The sequence below is a fragment of the Topomyia yanbarensis genome, chromosome 2 (assembly GCF_030247195.1).
Source record: "Topomyia yanbarensis strain Yona2022 chromosome 2, ASM3024719v1, whole genome shotgun sequence".
NCBI lineage: Eukaryota > Metazoa > Arthropoda > Insecta > Diptera > Culicidae > Topomyia > Topomyia yanbarensis.
The window spans coordinates 9,443,381-9,466,149 of record NC_080671.1 but is presented as its reverse complement, the minus strand read 5'-3'; the positions used below and the strand labels follow the sequence as shown (position 1 = coordinate 9,466,149).

At 38.7% G+C, this 22,769-nt stretch overlaps 2 protein-coding genes and 1 long non-coding RNA gene across 3 annotated transcripts in view; 1 reads left to right on the top strand and 2 right to left on the bottom strand.

Moving 5' to 3' along the window:
- Positions 1-1,089: 1,089 nt before the first annotated feature.
- LOC131678625 (protein catecholamines up) lies at positions 1,090-10,305 on the bottom strand. The gene is made up of 5 exons (XM_058958856.1): positions 9,876-10,305; positions 9,618-9,810; positions 9,081-9,502; positions 8,461-9,015; positions 1,090-1,429 (listed from the first exon to the last, which is right to left on the bottom strand). Exons 1-5 carry the CDS (start codon positions 10,101-10,103, stop codon positions 1,388-1,390), a joined length of 1,440 nt encoding a protein of 479 aa, XP_058814839.1. The 5' UTR covers positions 10,104-10,305; the 3' UTR covers positions 1,090-1,387.
- Positions 10,306-17,097: 6,792 nt separating this feature from the next.
- LOC131682833 (tetratricopeptide repeat protein 19 homolog, mitochondrial) lies at positions 17,098-18,485 on the bottom strand. The gene is made up of 2 exons (XM_058964602.1): positions 17,554-18,485; positions 17,098-17,501 (listed from the first exon to the last, which is right to left on the bottom strand). The coding sequence occupies exons 1-2, from the start codon at positions 18,373-18,375 to the stop codon at positions 17,253-17,255; spliced, it is 1,071 nt and encodes a 356-aa protein (XP_058820585.1). The 5' UTR covers positions 18,376-18,485; the 3' UTR covers positions 17,098-17,252.
- A 3,477-nt stretch (positions 18,486-21,962) lies between these two features.
- LOC131682030 (uncharacterized) overlaps positions 21,963-22,769 on the top strand; it is a 42,491-nt gene continuing 41,684 nt past the window's right edge. The window contains exons 1-2 of the long non-coding RNA XR_009304012.1: positions 21,963-21,974; positions 22,051-22,121. This is a non-coding gene — a long non-coding RNA (uncharacterized LOC131682030). The remainder of the gene's footprint in view (positions 21,975-22,050; positions 22,122-22,769) is intronic.

Genomic DNA, 22,769 nt, shown 5'->3' with positions numbered 1-22,769 from the left:
TGAGCAAAGGAGTGGGAGATCTAGAGCTTCCATTGTAGCAACTACGTGGCGCCCAAGTATGCGCTCGTCTTCGACATTCGTTCACATTTGCGGTGTAGCTGGGTATAGAGACTAACGGTGGGATGAAAGCGTGAAAGATACAACTAGAGCAACGGCGTGGTTGATGGAATCATATATTGCTCTGATCAGGGCCATCCCAGCGACGATGTTTCTAAGGTGGTCGAGAAGTGTCAGGATTTGGCCGGACGGCAGGAGCTGTAGACACTTTTCTAGCAAGGCGCGAAATTTGCTTGGTTATTGGCCTTTAGTTCGGCACAGACATCATCCATTTTCCGAACGATACCATAGTGAAGACGGTGTTGCAAACACGAGCAAATTTCATCAGCTATCATCCTACACAGTTAAAAAATGCATGTTGCTCCAGATATTTCTAGCTTGCCATACCAACTTTGAACAAGCAAAGCATAAATAGGGTTTCCTCAGTTACGTATCAGTTTTGTACCACCATGAGGGACTTGGCCTTATACTCACTGCTCTAATTGATGTGGTGTAGTATTCGTTACGGAATATTGCTTGGTGATATTTATAAAGTAGACAATCTATTCGAAAAAGTGGATGATCAATTCATTAGTGAACTTTTAGCACGTATCTTATGCGCTAAGCTTCTTAGGCGCAGGAGCACACCAGTTAGCTAAAAGCATTTTTTTTGGCAAGCCGTATAAATTCGTGTTCCTGTGCTAAAATCATGTGCTGCATGATTAAAAGTGTAAAAGTACTCCGTCAGAAGTTCAATAACTTTTCCGGATAGTTTTAGATAAACTTTAGTGACGAACATGTGAACAAATGAGTTTCGTTCATGTTGATTCAAGGGTGATGCTCCAGTACTGAAACTTGATCGGTGTGGGAGTATTAAGCGACTCAGGGGTTGGACTGTGAGGGTGTCTTCCTTATTCACATAATTATTAATTTCTAATGCTTTCTTTGGTTCGGGGTTATGGAATTGAAAACACCCAAAACAAGACTAAATAAAAAGGGGTATCCAACTGACAACAGACGGGTGACTATTTCGGAATACATATAATAGACAAGTTAAATGTAAATATCTTTATTAATAATTTTTATTAGACTCGTGAAATCTACTTTCTAATGAAAATTGTTCCACCATGTGCTAGAACAACAGAATATATTGATTGTTTTGCGAATATTAATTTGATTGGGAGTTCGTCCCAAGTTGTTTTAGTGTAACAAAGTGTAACGGGTACAAAAAACTTTTATTATTCAAACAATAGTAAAATGAAACAAATCACACTTCACGACACATTCGCACTCAATTGTAATGTGAAATAAAACAATCAAAACGTTGTAGTAACACACGTTGGCGCTCCCATCAATGCTCATACGTGCCCTCTATGGCTTTCATACATGTTCCCTAGAGAGTTAAGTAATGATTAAACAATTAGTGTGTGTGCTATTGCTTATAGCCAAGTAATGAGTGTCTATGGGAAATACTTTTGCGTGTTATAAATATAGTTCAGGCGGCCTATCGGTTCTACGAATATTTTCTATCTAAAATTTGATCAATCAATTATAAATTACACCAATAAGTGAAGAAGCGAGATCAACATTCAATGTTTCATGGGTATCGGCAGTACATTCTGAGCCGAGGACCCTAGAGTGAGTTTCGCGGCACATCGCATTGCACTTTAGGTTACCTGACTCTTTTGATTTCCTTGCGCATTGGCAAATAAGTTTACTTAAGCATTCTAAGGATCCTTGAAATTGTCATTATGTAGAATGGTTAATGTTAGAAAGGAAAACCTCTCGAAATAAATCTTTTGTCTGAGAACATTTTGTCCTTTATCTGCCTTGAGGAGGCTCAATGTGCATCATAGGTTTTTGAATAAGTTGAACCAACATAATTGAACAGTATTGTATGAATTAGAAACATTGACGTTTCAACCACCAAGTGAAATTTTTAGATTATCCACAAGTCTGTTTTAACTGATAGCTGCTTATTGCCACTGAGTATATTGTATATCGGGGAGATAACAGACCAATACCTAGCACCCCATGTTTGAGCAATCAACATTAATTTACCTACGATAGTGTCATCAAAAAATGAAATCAAACAAAACGAACAGATCATAACAGTTTTTGCAACCGACCGAGACGGTTGTGCCTCCAGGTGGAAGGTTTTGTTCTCGAGAGAGTGACGGAGTGCGAGACGCTGTATGCGTTATTGTGGGAGAGAGAGAGACCAGTTTGTTAAGTGTGAGTCGACAGTTGATACGTCGGAGGCGTGGTCAACGGCATCCTCGACAAGTGGTGTTTTCACAGCAAACCGCGGGTAGACGAATTTGCCTACCGCGGTGGCAGAAATCGACAGTGATCGTGCCTGTACACACAGAAAAAAATATAGTGTATTGGTGTCGTCGGGCAATTCTAATCGACGAGAGGGAAGCGTCACAGGTAGACCCATTTGCTCTATTTGTCTACCGCAGAAGTGGTACGACGAATAGTGGCACCGAGAAGTGCCGCATCGACAGTGGGATTTTCGCAGCAAGCCACAGGTAGCCACATTTGTCTACCGAGGTGGTGGAAACGGAGAGAGCGCGCTTGTGGTGGTGATACATACGAGCAGCTTAATCGGAGAGAGTTTTGAAGTGTTGCAGGTAGGACTATTTCTCTACTGAAGAAGCAACGCGACGAAGAAGGACAGCAAGTGTCACATTGTCAAACAACGGGCACCGAGTTTACAACGTAACACATGAGGTGTGTTCTACCGGTGTCTTCGTCACCTAATAGATAGCAGATAACAGGTATATTTTTCATTCCTTTTTGTGATAGTTTTTCTTGCTAGGTAAAATGGATGAAGAGATGGGAGAACGAGTAACAGACCCTCCCCCTAAGCCTTATGGTGAAAATGTAAATCCGACTAGAATTAAAATTTACCCAGAGTCGTCAACGGGACCATGGATTGTATTTATTAGGCGTAAAGCAAAGGCGCTAAATATCATTCAAATTTCTAAAGATTTGACTTCGCGATTCTCGGATGTAAAAGAGATCGTCAAAGTTAATAAAGATAAAATACGCATTGTCGTTGGTAGTTTCAAACAAGCCAATGCAATTGCTTCTTGCGAGCTTTTTACGCGTGAATATAGAGCGTATATTCCTTCAAAAGAAATTGAAATTGATGGGGTCATCACAGAATCGAGTTTGACTGTTGATGACTTAGTTAAGCATGGGGTTGGTCGTTTCAAAGACACCATACTTAAAGACGTAAAAATACTTGAATGCAAGCAATTGCATTCAGTATCACACGAAGGAGATAAAAAAGTTTATCGACTGTCTGATTCATTTCGAGTGACTTTCGCTGGGTCTGCGCTGCCCAACTATGTCATTATCGATAAGATTCGTCTCCCTGTTCGCCTTTTTATCCCTCGTGTAATGAATTGCCTTAATTGCAAACAGCTTGGCCACACAGCCACTTACTGTTCCAATAAGGCACGGTGTGGCAAATGTGGGGGTTCTCATCAAGAGGATACATGCAATGAAAATTCAGAAAAATGCTTAATGTGCGGAGAAAACTCACATGAGCTCCCTGCATGCCCCATTTATAAATTGCGTGAGGATAAAATTAAACGATCCTTGAAGGAGAGGTCTAAGCGCTCCTATGCAGAAATGTTGAAAAATGCTACCCCTAAACCCATCTTCTTAGAAAACACTTACGCATCTCTATTTTCGGAACAGTCTGACTCTGACGGAGCGTGCGAAGGTACATCATTTGTTTTACCCGGAAATTCCAGAAAAAGAAAACAGTCTTCTTTTCCCAAGCTGCCAAGAAAAGGCCTTAAAATTTCTCCACCAATAGATAAACTGCGCCCAAAACCGAAAAATTCCGATTCAAAACCGAAATCAATTCCGCCCGGTTTTGGGAACGTACAATCCAAACAGAACACCATTACTGGAAATAATAAAATTTCGACTTCCTCTGAGCCTCAGCCGGGGGTAGGATTATTAAAATTTTCTGAAATTGTTGATTGGATTTTTAAAGCATTCAATATTTCTGAACCACTAAAGAGTATACTTTCAGCTTTCCTCCCAACAATTAGAACATTTTTAGAGCAGCTGATTGCTCAATGGCCCATCCTTGCAGCGATTGTATCTTTCAATGGGTAATTCACCTCCTCCAATGAAAGATTCCATCACTGTTTTACAGTGGAATTGCAGAAGTATCATACCTAAAATTGATTCCTTAAAAATTTTACTGCATAATTTAAAATGCGATGCTTTTGCTCTATGTGAAACATGGCTTACCTCAAACATTAATTTCAACTTAAATGATTTCAACATTATTCGCCTAGACCGAGACACTCCGTATGGAGGAGTGCTTCTAGGAATTAAAAAGTGCTATTCTTCCTATAGAATTAACATCCCCTTGTTTGCGGGCATTGAGGCTGTAGCTGTCCAAACGAACATTAAAGGCAAAGACATGTCTATCGCTTCTATATATATACCGCCCAAAGTTCAAATTGGACAACGTCAAATTTTTGAGGTAGTGGAATCCATGGCTGCTCCGCGTCTGATACTGGGAGACTTCAACTCGCACGGTGTATTGTGGGGCTCCCTCTACAATGATAATCGATCCTCTTTGATATACAATGTTTGTGACGAATTTAATATGACAGTTTTAAATACTGGCGAATCAACACGCATCCCCAGACCACCTGCACGTCCAAGTGCATTAGATCTATCTCTGTGCTCGACATCACTTCGGTTAGATTGCACGTGGAAGGTTGTACCTGATCCTCACGGTAGCGATCATTTGCCAATCGTTGTTTCAATTAACAGTGAATTAGGCCTTACGAATTCAATCAATGTTCCTTATGACTTAACACGAAATATTGATTGGAAAACATACGAAACATTAATTTCCACTTCTCTTGCTTCGACAGAAGAGCTACCCCCTACCGAAGAATATGAATTCTTAGCGGGTTTAATTATTGAAGCAGCAGAACAAGCCCAAACGAAATGCAATCCTGGAATGACAATAAATAGACGGCCCCCTAATCCTTGGTGGGACAAAGAGTGCTCTGATGCATATGAAGCTAAACAAGTTGCCTACAAAGAAATTATGAAACAGAAAGGGGGTATACGTGAGAACTTTGAAAATTATTTCATTTTGCAAAACAAATTTGACAGTATACGTCGTGCCAAAAAATCTAGTTATTGGAGACACTTCGTTAATGGCTTGTCAAGAGAAACATCAATGAGTACTCTTTGGAGCACAGCCAGAAGAATGAGGAATCGAAACGTGACTAATGAAAGCGAAGATTTTTCGAATCGTTGGATATTTAATTTTGCCAAGAAAATTTGTCCCGATTCTGCTCCTGCGCAGAAAATCACTCGCGATGCTCCCACAAGTAACGATTTCATAGATTCGCCTTTGACAATGATGGAATTCTCAATTGCACTCCTCTCATGCAACAATAATGCTCCGGGACTAGACAGAATTAAATTCAACTTGGTGAAGAATCTGCCTGACCTAGCAAAAAGACGCTTGTTGAATTTATTCAATAAGCTTCTTGAGCAGAACATTGTCCCGCACGACTGGAGACAAGTGAGAGTTATCGCTATTCCAAAACCGGGAAAACCAGCCTCCGATCATAACTCGTATCGACCGATTGCAATGCTATCCTGCATCAGGAAATTGTTGGAAAAAATTATCCTACGACGTCTCGACAATTGGGTTGAGGCGAACGGCTTGCTATCAGATACCCAGTTTGGTTTTCGGAGGGGAAAGGGAACGAATGATTGTCTGGCGCTACTTTCGTCAGAAATCCAACTTGCTTACGCAAAAAAAGAACAAATGGCGTCTGTGTTCTTAGACATAAAAGGAGCATTCGACTCAGTCTCCATTGATGTTCTCTCGGAGAAGCTACATCAATGTGGTCTTTCACCAATATTAAATAATTATTTATACAATTTATTGTCAGAAAAGCACATGCATTTTTCATATGGCGATTTGGCGACACTCAGAATAAGTTACATGGGCCTCCCACAAGGTTCTTGTTTAAGCCCCCTTCTCTACAATTTTTACGTGAATGATATTGATAATTGTATTGTCAGCCCATGCACTCTAAGACAACTTGCAGATGATGGCGTGGTTTCTGTTACAGGACCAAAAGCCTTAAATTTACAACAACCACTGCAAGATAGTTTGGATAATTTATCAAGTTGGGCTTTGAAGTTAGGCATCGATTTCTCTACGGAGAAAACAGAGTTGGTTGTTTTTTCAAGGAAGCGTGATCCAGCTCAGCTTCAGCTTCAGTTGGTTGGTAGAACGATAGCCCAAGTCCTGACTTTTAAATACCTTGGAATTTGGTTCGATTCTAAAGGCACATGGGGAGGCCACATTAGGTATCTAATAACGAAATGCCAACAAAGGATAAATTTTCTGCGAACAATAACTGGATCATGGTGGGGTTCTCATCCAAGTGACATGATAAGATTGTATCAAACAACAATACTTTCAGTAATGGAATATGGGTGCATCTGTTTCCGTTCAGCTGCGAACACTCACATTATTAAACTGGAACGGATACAGTATCGCTGTTTACGAATTGCCTTAGGTTGCATGCAGTCGACCCATACGATGAGTCTTGAAGTACTAGCGGGAGTTCTTCCTTTAAAAGACCGATTCTGGGATCTCTCTTCTCGTTTACTTATCCGATGTGAGGTTATGAACCCACTGGTAATTGAAAATTTTGAAAGACTTGTCGAGCTTCAACCCCAAACCAGATTCATGACAGTGTATTTCAATCACATGTCACAAGAAATAACGCCTGCTAGGTATGTTCCCACATACGTGAATATACTAGATACTCCTGAATCCACTTTATTCTTCGACACGTCCATGCAAGCAGAGATTCGTGGAATTCCGGATCATCTACGCTCGCGGGAGATCCCTAAAATATTCACAAGTAAATATCAACACATAGACTGCCTTAAAATGTTTTACACTGATGGGTCACGAATCAGTGAGGCCACTGGTTTCGGTATTTTCAACAATAATTTTTCAATTTCTCTCAAACTTGCAGAACCCGCCTCTGTTTATATAGCGGAACTAGCAGCAGTTCACTATAGTTTGCAAATAATTAATACTTTACCCCCGAACCATTACTTTATCCTCACTGATAGTCTCAGCACAATTGCAGCTCTACGCTCAAAGAGGATTGATAATCACGATCCATTCTTTTTGGGAAAGATACGAGAATCTCTGAGTAACCTGACAAGAAAATGTTATAAATTTACCCTAGTGTGGCTCCCCGCCCATTGCTCTATTGCGGGCAATGAGAAAGCTGATAATTTAGCCAAGATTGGTGCACTAGATGGTGAAATATATGAAAGACCCATCGCTTACAATGAATTTTATAGCGCTTCTCGACAGAGGACACTTACTAGTTGGCAAACATCTTGGGACAATGGAGATATGGGACGATGGCTACACTCAATTATCCCTAAAGTATCAACGAAGGCATGGTTCAAAGGATTGGATGTAAGTCGGGACTTCATCCGTGTGATGTCTAGGCTCATGTCCAATCATTATACTTTAGATGCGCATCTCCGTCGTATTGGGCTCGCTGAGGGTAATCATTGTGCTTGTGGAGAAGGTTACCATGACATTGAGCATGTTGTTTGGTCCTGCACTGAATATCGTGAAGCCAGATCACAATTAGTAGATTCTTTACAAGTCCGAGGAAGACCAATCCATGTTCCTGTTAGAGACATCCTGGCGTATCGCGATCCTCTATACATGGAACTTATCTATCATTTTCTAAAAACAGCGTCTGTCAAAATTTAATTAAATTCGTCTCCTCATACTCTCATCCAAGGCTAATCATTCACCAATTAAAGTGTCCTAGAATATTTAGTTTTTAAATTTAGACAATAACAGAAAAAAAGTAAATAAATACACCCGAAAATACTAGATCAGTATGAAATACAACAATGTAAGGAAAAAAGCAAACAATAAAGTGATTTCAGTGTTAGTTTTAGACAAAGTACTAGTATAGTTAAAATTAGTCTTAAGGATTTTTGTAACGTGCTATGTAAAAAAAGAAACTGGCGTAAAAAGCTTTTGCAAATGCCGTGTCAAATAAACGTATGGAAAAAAAAAAAAAAACGAACAGAACGATTATGCATTTTCAAACTGATTATTGCTTTTTATTACAGAACGTTCAAGGGTATCTCAAAAAGGGCGCATTTCCATTAATTAAGAGCCGATCGGTAATCTTCTCTGTAGCCTGAAGCTAAATTACTTTGATCACATATCGTAGGTTATCCTGTTTTACGCATTGCTCAAACATACGGGTCAAATTTCATGAAGTTAAAGTACTGACGCTCACAGATAGAACAAGAGTGGGAAGATTTTCTCTACTCAAACTTTGCAATAATTACCATCATCCCGACGCCGGCCAGCAGTGCCGTGATTTCCTTCAGCGACTGCCACAGCTTAGTGGATCCCTCGAGCAATTCCGGGATCACGGATACCGTCGCAATGTAGATGAAGCCACCCGCCGTGAACGGGAGCACCCAGGATTCGGCGGCATCACTGCCGCTTCCCAGTAAGGCAAGAACGGTTCCGGCTAGCGCTCCAATGGCGGTAGTTAGCTGCAACAGCATCGCCTTCTTTTTCGAGCAACCTGACTTCACCAGGATCGCAAAGTCGCCTATTTCGTGAGGAACTTCGTGTAGCAGAATGGTGATCGTGGTTACAATACCAATACTGTTGCCGGCTAGATATGATGCGCCAATGGCGAGACCGTCCGTAAAATTATGTGTAAAATCGGCTGCCAGATTAAGATAGCCGGCGATTTGAATCTGGTTCTTTTTGGATTCTTTTTTGACGGCTTTTCCTTTGGCTTTAGCCGCTTCGGATTCATCCTTCTTTTTGTTACTACCTTCGGTAGCCTTGGAATCCTTCTTCTTCGAAGGGGACACGGGTGGAGAAGCCTGAAGAGATCAAAACAAGATATTGGAAAATCTAACAAAAAGTCTAAACCTGCGATCCTGCGTACCTTTGCCTTCTTAGCAGTGGTTGCGTGACTGTGACTGTGACCATGACCACCACCGGCGGTATCACGTTTGATTAGTCGCACACCCTTCTCGACGGCAAGGAATACGATAATACCGGCTAATACCCAGAGGCCAACGCGCATATCATGACCGTGGCCTTCCTCTCCACCATGGCTGTGGCCATGACTATGTCCATGGTGACCGTGTCCATCATCCTCACCGTGACTGTGCGGTTGAATGGCATGCGGGATCAGATGTAAGAAAGCATCACCAAGCAATCCACCGGAGGCGAACGCCAGAAGCGTTTTCAAGCGTGGCTGCATTTCGTCGGTATTTTCCAGTGGGATTGCGAATAGGATGAAGAACGGAGCGGCACTGATTAACAGAGTTGACGTCAGCGAGTGAACCCAGATGTAGAATGTGTCTGAAAATAGGAGAAATCAGTATATTTGGAAATGGCTCATAACAGTAACCGACTAGAAGTAACTTTTCCGAAGGTAACAGCAGTTAGTTGGTACATTAGATAAAATTGAACTTACCGACTGGAGGCTTGACATTCTTACTTCTAACTTCATCCGTATGTTGATGATTATGCTCATGATCATGATCGTCCGTATGCTGATGCTTATGTCCATGATCGTGACTATGATCATGGTGATGAATATGATGTTCGGATCCATGTAAGTGATCATGGTGATCTTCTTGGTACATCTCATTAGCCTGTCTTGAATACTACAATATACGCAAAATTATATAAGTTTACCCTGGATGCTCCCTTTAATGTTGCTCTAAGATACCTTAAAACTTGGATTCTCATCGTGTCCGTGGTGGTGGTGATGATGGTCACGATCATCAAAATGTCCGTGACCATCGCACAGCGTTGGAAATGACATCCACAGCATCACGAGCAGCAGCCCCAGTGCAATGTGAACTCGGTAGGATTTTGATTCTCCCGGTCGTTTCACCGCATCAGACGAATTAACAAGGACAATGGGCTTTCGCCCCCGACTTTTGGCGTGTTCCATCCGACTCAACAGGCTGGAGGTTCCGGGTGGCGTTTCGCGATGGTGGTCAAGCAGCAAAAAATTATTTACACGTCACTGATAACAACGCGCACAGATTTTCGACGTTTGATCTTTACACTACTGCTACCCGGTTCGAACAATCGAAAATACGACGGTCAAAGAATGCGATTTTGGTTGCGGTCCCTGTAGCGAGAAAGGATAGCGAATAGCAACCGTCTCGCTCATCTAGCAGCGTCAAAAAGGAGTGTCAAAGTGCATGCTATAAAAATATGAAGGGATTCGCGTTCAGTTCGCCATAACCGTTACCAGCGTTATGAAAATTGATCGAAATCAAAATATCGAGTAAAACAAGCAGCGTTACATAGTGTTACTTTTCGAACCTCGGCTCGATCACACGTTTTTAGTTTCTTATTTTATTAAAAATTATTGTTCTAAAGTTTGAAGGATCGAACATAATTTATTATATATTGTTAAGGGTTAATAATATATTATATATTGTTAATGGTTAATGGGTGGCTTTTTAAAATGGTCCCATTTGTACACTCAGCTAAAAAGGAACATACAATTCATATTATAAATCCTTTAACTTATACTGAGTTGTACTCGCATTATATTTATGTGATTCACTTGAAAATGAAGTGAAGACACTGTGAATTTAATCAATGTGTACCATAACTTCTACGTGATTATCATATACATTCGAAAACTAACTTTCGCCAAGTATTTTTTGTTGTGATTTTCCAGTGTGCAAAAAACGAACTAAGATGGCGGAAGCAAGTCGAGCGTTGTTGGCAGATTTAGGTTTCTCGGACAACTTACTGGATGTATTTTCACGTAACTATTTTAGCTATTCATTATTACTATTAATAAATACATTAATGTATTTTTTCAGAATGTGGTCTTAATCTTCAACGATTGTGCACAGTTTCATTCGAGGATTTGAAGGACCATTTAGAACCGACAGCGGCAGGTGGAACAAAGTGGAAATACGGAGTTCTCTACGATATGATCGATACCTGGCGGGAGCGAAATGTAAATATTGAAATATTTAACAGAAACATCCATGCTAACATTTATTTGGTTATTTTCAGCAATTAACTATTTCGTCGTCGAACGCTTCATTAGCTGCAAAAGAAGTTGGTAAAACCGTCTGTAAAGAAGAGCTTGTCATTACGGATGCGACGGAGCACGGAAGCTCGCGATCGACGCTGTTGATTCAAGAGGAAGCGCACGTTCCGATCGAATTAGACGCTGAGGAAATTCAAGAAGTCGAAACCCCATTCAATCGCAGCCTATCGCAGGATAATTATTCCGATTCGATAGATACAACTGAAGACGTGCCACTACTTGAACAGTTCCCAATCGCCGAAGAGGATGAGGAGGATATCGGTTTAGAAGATTGCAATGAGCCAGAAAGGAATAAATACACCACAGAAGACCCAGCAGTTCCACTAACTCCCTCAGTGCTATTGTTTTTTTAAACAGTACTGAAGAAGGAAAAGAGATCGTAGCAAGAGCTAAAGACGGAGAGCTTTCCGAGCCTAAGCAGTTACAACTTGCTGGTGTAATCGCTCGCTTTCATTTGAGCCGATGCAAGATCACGCGTAAAGAACATTTGGAAAATTACGGTCGTGTAATTACAACTCTTTTCGCACGAAAAACTGTAATTATAAATTTGAACTCTTTAGAAAAATCATTAAAATTTTATGGTTATATTTTTCAGGAAGCTATTACATTCCTAGAGGTGGTGCTCGCAAAAACTTTGGAGGTAAAGATGCTAATAAAATTAGCAACCTTAAGCAAAAAAAGCGAAAGTCGGATGCGAAAGAACAAGAACACTCGAAGAAAATTAAGGCCACAGGAAAAATTGATTCGCTGCTAGACCCAGAATCACAAGCAGCAAATGCATGGTTGAAATTAAATACGGAACCATGGTCAACGGTACTCGAAATGTGGTCAAAAAGCTTCAATTGTCGTAAACAATACCTCATGAACAAAATCTAAATTAAGCAGCTTCTTACATTGTTCGAGCACTATAAATCGAAACATGGGTATCAACTTTTGGATATTGATTTTAATCTTAAAGGCATTGGTTCATCGAACGGGTCGGAAAAATTGGAAAGCTTGAAGGCGGATTTAATTACGTACATCTCAAAAAAAGGTCTGGATCCATCGGTAGACGGATTGATATCTCTATTGATCGACAGCAACGCATCTGACGGTAATCCTATTGAAAAAAGTAATATTGTCAATATTGCGCAAAACGCTAAAGAATTAAAAACTAATAAATGCAAAATAATTTAATTCAAACTTTTCTTTTGCAGATTCCAAATTATGTGCGCTTTTGCTTGGACTTCACACGGTTCTGTCACCGATAGCGGCAGAATTGCATTTTAAACCCACCATGGTAGTTGCACAAGACGATACTATTTTATTCGTGGAGTCAGTTGAAGATATTCGTTCGAAAATTCAAGCTGTATATGCATCTTATGCGGAACGCCACTTACCGGTTGCACCAAAACTTGTGTTTTTAGGTTCGAGCTACAAACAGGTCACTTGTATGCTACGACGACGTTATTTTGTATGAGCTACCCTCAGCATCAAGAGCACTGGATGTTTTGGTAAAGCTAACAGCTGTATTCGATCTGCCATATGCAAAACTTTCAAAACTTCTTTGGCATTTTTTGAGTTCTTATGTATACGGAATAGAGAAACGAGAAACATATGCCAACATCAGCAAATAAACAGCATATTTGAATAATTTGGGGACAAAATGTTAATTCACTGTATGTTACCAGATTGCGTCGCTAATTTTACCGGTTGTGAGCCATATTTGGACCATCTAAAGAATTTCCATCGAACGCCAGTATCTTACAAATATGTGTGTACAATGCCACGTTGTCCTCAAATATTTTCCAAATTTTATCCTTTTAAAAACACATTTCAAACCATCCGGAATTCCGTCCAAATGTTCATGTTCCGTATACTAAAATTATTAACCAAATCTCCGAAACTATTGGCGAATCGTTCCAGGCGCGAAGAAAGAAGTTGAGGGTAGATAACGTTAGCGAAGGTCGTCAAATTACAAAGAATAGTCCAATCTTGCACCACACTCACGCATTTGAACCAGCAGCTGCAGCATTAACTTTAAATTTACATGCAAGAAATAATATTACTAGATCTAATGTGTATGATATTCAAGCTGAAATCAGTCGATTGTTGAATGAAAGAGTAGAGAAAATTGATAGCCTAAACATAACATGCTCTGATATAGACAGTCTATTTAAATTCAAAAGTTATGTTGCTCAGATGAAACAGTTATTTAACTCGATTAACTCCGATCATAAACTTTTTAATTATCTTAAAGAACAACATTGTTTCCAAATACCTTCGATCATTGCAATAGAGAAAAATCTAGTCGTCCGTAGGGATATACTGGATGTCGATAATGAGTTGATTTCCGATCCTGACAAAAGCTTCCTAGTATTAATGGCTATTGAATTACAAATCAAATCGTATTTTGAATGCAAAGATATTCTTAAACGTACACTGCAAAATATGCAAAGACTGGAAAAATCATCTAAGATAATTAATTTTGTAAATGGTTCTATATGGAAAGATATTAAAAACAAATATCAAAATGAGATAAGCATACCAGTATGGCTATACGCCGACGAGTATGAAATCAACGATACCCAAAGCTCTCACAACAACCGACATTCAATATGCGGTATTTATTATTCAGATCCAACTATACCAGAAGAATTCTCTGCCAAGCTGCACAATATTTTTGTAGCAGGAATGTTAAAAAAGCCGACATGAAAGTTGTCGGAATAAACAAGTTAATGGCACCACTTATTGATCAATTTAAAACTATGGAAGAATTTGGAATAGAGTTGACTGTCGACGGTGAATTAGTAAAAATCAGGATAATTTTATGCTTATTCCAGGGTGATAATTTGGGGGTTCACTCGATGTTGCTCTTTTCTGGTGGATTCTCTGCATCATATTGCCGGTTTTGCCGACGTCCAAAAGAATTAAAGATTGTTGAGAGCATGCAGACTGTTGTCGTCGAATTCAAGACTACAATGAAGATGTAGAAATTAACAGACGAAGTGATGCTGGAATTTCAGGAAAATCAATTTTTAATCAATTACCATCCTTTCATGTTATTACCAATAAAAGTGTTGACGGTATGCATGACTTGTTCTCATCGGGTATTTGCAAGCATGGCTTTGTTGAAATCTTAACCTATTGTATTTATGAAAAGAAATACTTCACACCTGCTGCATTTAATACTCGTAGGGAATACGTTAGTAGAACTTGTTTGGATAGTGATCTGGAAAGAATGCCAGATATTACAGAATCTTACTTTAGTAAAGAGAGGCGCAAGTCTGTGCACCTACGGATGACGTCTAATGAGATGCGCATTTTCAATCACTATTTCACATTTGTTTGTGGACAATATGTCCCAGAGGATGACGACGTATGTCAATATTGCATTACATTGATAAAACTGGTCGATATGTGCCTAAAAAGAAGCTATTCTTTCGACTAAATCCACGTTTTACGGAAACTCATTGAAACATATCATTTATTGTATCAACAGCTGTTTCGAAAAGACCTCAAGCCGAAGCACCACTTTTTAGTTCCTTCTGTAATTTTGAATTCTGGTCCAATAGAAAAGATGATGTGCTTCAGAAATGAGGCTAAGCATCGGTCATTCAAGCAGTACGCATATATCATGGCATCACGCAAAAATATTTGTTACACTCTTGGCATAAAAGCCGTATTACAATTTGCACAAGATGTTTTGACAGAATGCTTTTTCCAGCCTGATGCCCACAACGATTGCTATTGTGCCGATATACGGTTGCGAAGTTATTTTTCGAAACTACTACAACCCTTGAATATAAGATCGAATTTTGAATTTTTATTAACAAACAATATGATCTACAAAGGGACTACTTACAAAGTGGGTAGTTTTATATCGTTAGATGTTAGAATTTTTTATATTTGAAACGAATGTTTATCTAGTTGTAGAACAGTGGAAAATAGGTCGTTATATTATCCATTATTTAGCATACGAAACTTTAAACAGCGAGAATCTGGTTGACATACTTAAAATCACTTTGTTCGATAGCCCACCGATAACACTTCATTGTATAAATAAGCGTTTTCTTTTCCGTGCTAAGAATAATTTTAGTGTAGACATTTAAATGTTTTGTATTAAAAATATAACATGAATACTGATTTTTAATTAATTTAGAGAGAATTCAGATGATGTTTACATCAATAATGTTTACCGGAATATCAGGTTGAACTTATATAATGTTTCTTTTTAGCAAAACATTTAAAAATTATAAGAGACCACATGATTTTAACAATATAAAATTTATTTAAATTTATAGGAAAATCATGTAAAGTACCGCATTGAATTTATGTGATAGATCACTTGACTTTTATTATGGTTACCGTTCTTCTTTCACTTGGATATTACATAAAATACATTGGATATGTTATACGGAAAAAATAATATACTATTTCACATGGATAGTATGTGCTAATTTTTTTGAGTGTAGGATATAATAAATCAATATTGAACGTTTGACGTAACAAATAATTATGTTCTATAGACTTATCCAGCTGCGTTAGTATTGTGCCGTTTTGACGTTTAAATTGGGAGGAAAACAAATCATTTGCACTGCGAATTGGGAGGAAAACAAACCGCTTGTGGGCTTAAGGGAAGGGCGGTAGTATAAAAATGCGAAATCTCTGTGTGCGTATTTTAAACGTCAGATATCTCAATACTCGTACAAATTATCAATCTATTCTGTTTTCACCTTGATGCGTTAAAAGCAAACGGTAGAATGATTTTAGGTAAGCAGGCCTTGGTTGTTATGACAGACAATCTAGCTTTAGTTTTTGGAAGGAAATAGATGAGAGCAGATGCAAAAGCTCCGGTCACGACAATAAATATAATAAAAAAACCAATTGCAAACTGCTGGGAACAAATAAAAGCTGTTTCTGGGATAAAGTTAATGTAATAATTGTTTAGTGATATTGTGAAATTTCAGAACTAAGGAGTGGGCATCTAAGCGCTGTGCAGTTTTGGAACTATTAAGGAAACAGTCGTCCGTTGAAGACATAACGAAGCTGCTCGGTGTGAATCTAAAATATTCTGGCTATGCAAGAAACTATTGTAAGATAGAAATGAAGCATCTAGGCGTCCAGGATCGAAAAAGCCTTATTCTGTAAGGACAAAGTCATTGATTAAAGGTGTGGTCAACGAAATACGTTGCAAATCGGTTAGATCCATCAACTAAATTGTTAAGAACAACAATGCGTGGCGTAAGATGACCCGAACTGTGGTAAAAAAGACCTCGGACCATACAAACTCTGACAACACCAGCTTATTTCTGAGGCAACGAAAAAAGAAGACTGGAAAGATGCAAAATGCTAAGAAGCTGGTTCGCTTCCTAACACCGTCGTTATCTATTCGGATGAGAAATTAGTCGATAAAAGCCGCAAATTTAACCATCAAAATGATAGGGTACTCGATAAAAATCTTGATTACAATTATCCCAGTGATGTGTATACAGGGCGCGAAACCCGCATTCGGTTATGATTTGAGCTACAGTGGCAGACATGGTAAAAATCTTCTGTTTTCTGATTCCGGATGGCGTGAAGATCGATCAGTAGTTTTGCCATGGATCGAAAATGAGTTTTCAGACGTTGAAATTTGCTTTACCCAAGATTTTGTATCACACCTACCTGGTAAAAAGCGTTCAAAAGTGATGACGCGGTCTGCCTTTTGGTAAATGTAGAAACGTTACGAAGGGTGAGAACCTTTTAAGTTTTGAAGGTGCTCAAATAAAAAACCTCTTAAACATTGTTGAGTGATCAAATCGAGTCCTATCAGTTCGAATTTTTCACAATAAGTTGAGGAAAGCATATAAACTACGTAGCGCTAAGAAGAAAAAAACACAATTACTACTTTGCTGTGCAACAGTCTATCAAATGTAAACGAATATATTTTTACAATAAGTGTACCAACGTATGTTTGGACAAAACAATACTTTCCAATAATAACCCCTGTTGAAATTCTCTCTGCCAAAATGTCAACCAACTTCTCTAGATCGGCCAGTTCTACTTTTGTGCAGCCCTAATCTGCTGCAGACAGTAGTCGGCCTGTATCACAGTTTCCTCATGTTTATGCTGCTTGCCGTATTTCCAAGCGAACGAGCAAAACTCGTTCGCCTGCTTGAGCAGTCCCTGCTGCAGATATAGCAAACCCAGATTTGCCCGGTACACCCCCGCTTCCGCAAGATCCGGTATCTGCACTGCAAGAGCGATTGCTTCCTGGAGATATTTTTCAGCTGTAGCGTAGTCTTCCAGCTAAAACAGAATCAATTAAATTAGGAATAATTCAATTGCTACAAAAACTTACATTCGAACAAGCCACGCTAATATTGTTCAGTATCGACAGCCCTTCCTCCGTCAGTTTACCATGAATTTCCGTGTACGCATCGTAAGCTTGCTGGAAACAATGCTTCGCCTCCGCGAAGCGCTTCATCTCCATCAACAGCTGCGCGTACCAGTTCTTCGTGAGCCCCCACAACTCCCGAACCTCCTTATCATCACCCATCCGTTTGAGATTTTCTTCTAGCTTTGAGATCGTCCACTCGAATCCTTGGGCTGCCTTGTCCAGATGACCTTGTAGCTGTTCCAAGTGGGCAACTTTCGAACTGATGTGTAGCATTTTCATGTGATCTTCCAGGAAGCCATCGGCAAACAATCGCTGCATAACTTCGACAAACAGTTTCTCCGCTTTGGCAAACTCACCTACCTCCATTGCTAAATTTGCCATAATGTCGAAGATGTAGGTGATACCGTCCTTACTTTGCAAGTCCTGTGCCATTTTGAGAGCAACGTGCAACAGCTGTTCTGCCTTCTTGTATTCCTCTCGTTGGATGCTTAAAATCGACATTTTTATAGTGGTAATTAGTTTACTTTCCGGTGTGTCTTCGTCATTTTTCTTGCTGAACCACGACAGGAACGTGCTGGCTGTGATGACCGGAATCGGATGATAGCTTCTCCTGCTTTGGGATGATTGTTCCCTGCTGTTGTTTTGGTCGTGATATTGTCGCTGTTCTGTAGGAGTTGGTGTTTCCGGTTGCTGGCAGGCACTGCTAACTCGCGGGTGGTGAATGGATATGAAGCTTCGTCGGGAAAGGGAACTAACCAGGTTGGCGTGAAGTTTCCGCAGCATTTCGGCGGATGTTTGTAGAGGAATAATTTAATTACTATTTTATTAGACTTGTAAAATTTTGTAAACAGCAGATGTAAACAGCTGCAGCTTTGAATGTTTTGACGTTTAACTGTTTGCTAACCGGGTGGATATGCGAGTGTGCGTGAGATTTTTCCTGATGGATTCATGTAGTTCACACACTCCGCAAATTTTAGTCCACTCTGAGAATAAAGTGTTACTCAAAAATGGGTAGTGACAATTCCGGATTATGGATCAATTCAGCAGATTTCTTTATTTCGATTATAGAGGTTTTGATCTTAGAGTTATTTTCATTTTTTCGAGTTACAAAAATCTTTTTAGAAAAATCACTAACCCTATGTACGCGGTTGAGAATCGAACCCAGGTGGGCTGCGTATAAGGCAATCGATTTAACAACTACTAAGTAGACTGTCCGCCAAATAGCATACAGCATTCTTTTGGCAAAATAGTTGGGTGTAACATTTTCTATAAAGTTTTTGGATTGACAGACTTTTAGTAGCGAAATCTGGAATCGTGGTAATATTGTAATATTTTTTTCTATTTAAACTTCAAGCCGCTTTGGAAATAAGTAAATGATGAACGAATTGATACAAATTAGCAATCATGGGATAATGAATACCAAAATAAATAAACATATAAATAAATAAATAAACAAATCAATGAGTAAATAAATAAATGAATAAATAAATAAATAAAATCTGGGTACGCGGCGCAGGTATTTTAATGAGTATTCGTTCAAACGTGGACACAAACTTTTTTTACTTATTTGATAGCTTATATTTTGTTCGAATAAGTCTCTGCGTAAATATAAACAAAAGAATTTATAAAAAATAGTTGCGACTAAGTTTCATTAATGTTAAACTGCCAATTTAACACCAAATTGGATCGTTCAAGTGCTTTAAAAGTGTGATATAAGTGCACATTAACGCCTTCGGTGCACCTGTTCTTTTGGCTATAATAAATAAGTGCATCGAATACTTCTAGTTGATTCGATTGCCATATTTGACAACCGTGCAACGATAGTCGTAATTCGCTGGTTGGGCCACACCATACGTCCAACTAATGTATTTTATTCGCTAGTAGAACCGTCTGACAGATGTCGAAAACTCCACAAAGGAGTCGTTAGTAGTTTAAATGCATCTGTGCACATCTCTAATTAATATCAGTTCGATTGTTAAAGAGCGAATTTGACATGACAATCCGATGCTTTTTAATCGGACAACTAGAGGAGGTCCAACCAAAAAGCGGTCCAATGAAAAAGTGACCAACCAGCGAATCACGATTGTAGCGGAGTTCACCGGGTTGTGAACTATCGAGCGGAAATGTAAATGGAACAATCCAGCTTTTGCACAAATGTGTAAAAAAGCGCAAAACCAGTGCACGGAACTACCAATGACGAACTATGTGCACTTTTATCGCACTTCTTGGGAGTGCGCACACTGCCGTGATATTCGTATTTGGTGTGACGCTCATAATAAAGCATTCCTTTTTTCCAAGACTGATTTATTGTTTGGTTTAAATGTTTCGTTGCATAATCCCTCAAGCCCAAACCAATAGAAATACAGTTGTGATTCGCTGGTTGGGCCACAGCCTCTATCCAACTAACAAATTTAATTCGCTCTGGGACGGGACATGCGGATAGATCTTTTCTTTTCCATTTTTTGTTCTTCGTTTCCAATTTTGCTCTCATGCGTTCTCATTCTGCCTCACACTGGTTCAAAGTGACGTTTCAGACCTGGATCAATTGACAATCGTTTTCATTTCTATCCGCATGTTCCGTCCCAGGTTAGACTGAGTGACAAATGTCAAAAACTGTTCGAAGGAGAAGTCGAATCTGTTCACATCTCTTAATATTTGTCAGATCGATTGTCAAAGTAAATGGTCCAACTAGTGGACGTTTTGCACCTTGTAGCATTTCCAGTAAAGCAATATTAACTGTTAATGTATTCGTCATACAAAGTAATGCTTTCGGTACAGCTCATTTTAGGCCGCTCAAATCACTCAAATCACTAATAAAATCGAGTTTACTTTTGTAGCTTCGGTTTGTCTACTACCTTCAATAAATATTTTCGAAACATACAACAACAAATACAACATGACTACTTCGTGTAGTCGACTGTCAAAATTTTTGCATGTGAAAATTACATAATGTTTTTGAAATGTTACATTATAATGTTCAAAAGTTTTGATCAATTCGCTTCACCAAAATTTCGAAACAAAAAAAAATTCACGCCAGAACCCTTACTCCCTCCCCCCCTCTCTTAAATGGTGCCTGCTTACAGTAGAGCTGCAGAAGTATCCTCCCGAAAGTAGATTCCTTCAAATGTTTACTGTTGCGACGATACTCCCTGTTGAGACGACGCACAGTGGCAGGTCTTCAAACAGAAGTCGGACAAAACCTCAAATGTTACCTAATTTGGCTGAAAATCACAATTTAAGCTAATTTTGAGGTGCTGAGCACATTTTTGATGCCAAAAGTCGTAAAATATTAAATGCATTTTTCCATACAGTGTCATTGAACCTTTCTTATAACTATGATCCCGTTTTCATGATAGATTTTCCATTACTGTTCACCAATGTCAGCAATATCATAAAAAATGAATAACTCTACTTTAAATGCATTATATAACGTGTTGGTTTACTGTAGATTGTCTAATTATTTTACACAAAGCACCATGCGGCTCCATATCAGCAACAAAGCTTCAAAATCTCCTTAAACTTTTTTGCGCACCTAGGCGCAGAACGAGACCATGATATTCGAAAAGTAGAGGTTATTTCCCATAGAATGTATACTATGTGACCGTTCCGAAATGATTCCGAAATTTGTACAGAATACATTAGTGAAAAAAGTATTTTTGATCTGACCACCTCAAACATATTTAAACGAAAAAGTCATAGTTCCAAGCAAATTTACCAAATGTATTTTATTCACTAACCAAGTTTTTTTGTTTCTCTTCATAATGAAATTAGTTGTGCTAAAATCGGACCAAAATCAATAGAGCAACATGCATTTGAAGTGAACAGAGCAATAGTGGTTTCGGAAATGAAAATCATTAAAAAGTCCGGACTTTGCTACGTTTAAACTCATGTTAAAAATCGTGTTCTTATCCAATGATCATAAAATTTTGAATAAACGTCATTCAATACATGAGAAATTTAAGAAAAATATAAAATATCAATATTTCAAAAATAATTTTTTGAGGTTTTGGCCAGCCTCCAGCCACTGCGACGCGGCGAGGATCGAGTGCCCCCGTTAGCGAGACCTTCACTGTCATGGCTGAGCGAAAGACCCGAAACGTCAAATGGTAATGATACAGCAAAATTGAACGTTTGCTCGGACAGTTACGTTGCTAGTGCACAGTGCTTGATCTACAATTCTAATATTATCGGTACAAGCGCCTCCTTACCTTACCATATAAATACCCCATTTCTATAATTTAAATATTCCCTAATAATTATAAATAAGTGCTTTATCGAGAGTGAGTAATTTGAAAACAAAAATAATATTACCTACATACGAAACTTAATCTATACGTATTGCTATCTAGATCTACCTAATTCTATACGTATTCTACTCTACTGTGAGTATAGCTTATAATACACCATAAACTAAGAATATGTTTGAACTTAACCTAACCGCCAAATTTATACTAATAGGGACTGAACTTCACCGCAAATTTGGTTGTCTGAAATGACCCAACCTATCGTTCCGTGTTTTCACCAAATTTGTAAGTAAACAATTTCTTTAGTCATAAACCAAAATGTTATCCAAATATATTCGTAGCTTGAAGCATTACAACATAAAATCGCGTGTTTTGCTTGAGAGTTGGAGAAACCCACAATCACATTTACTAAACAGCTTTCGCATTATATGAAACTAACTACCGCTATAGATATCATGATTTTAATATAATTCGTCTGTATCTATGGAGGAGTAGTTTTGGGGATCACGGTGTATTTATTAGAACAATTTTATGCAAAAAAATTCAGCATCTCTGAAACTTCGGAATATGAAAGAATGGGCTTTCCCCTTTCATTTGAAACTAAGATCAAAATAATCCGTCGGGGGGTCCAGAGCAACTTTTTTTTTTGAAGTTTTTTTCGTAACAATATAGGTTTTACTACTGGGGATAGTTCATATTTCTGTCCCTAGATGGTGCTTTATACATTCGGACAACACTAAAAGTGAGAATTTGATAGAAAATTTAATTGTCTACAAGTTTGTTGACCACTAAAAACTGATCTGAAATCATCCGGAAAAGTTGTTTAAGATTTTAACAAAGTTATATCTAAGATAGCTTCACACAAGGCCTAGTGGTTTGGAAATATGTTTTCTCACACTTATTACATAACCAAAAAAAAAAAAAAAATTGGGT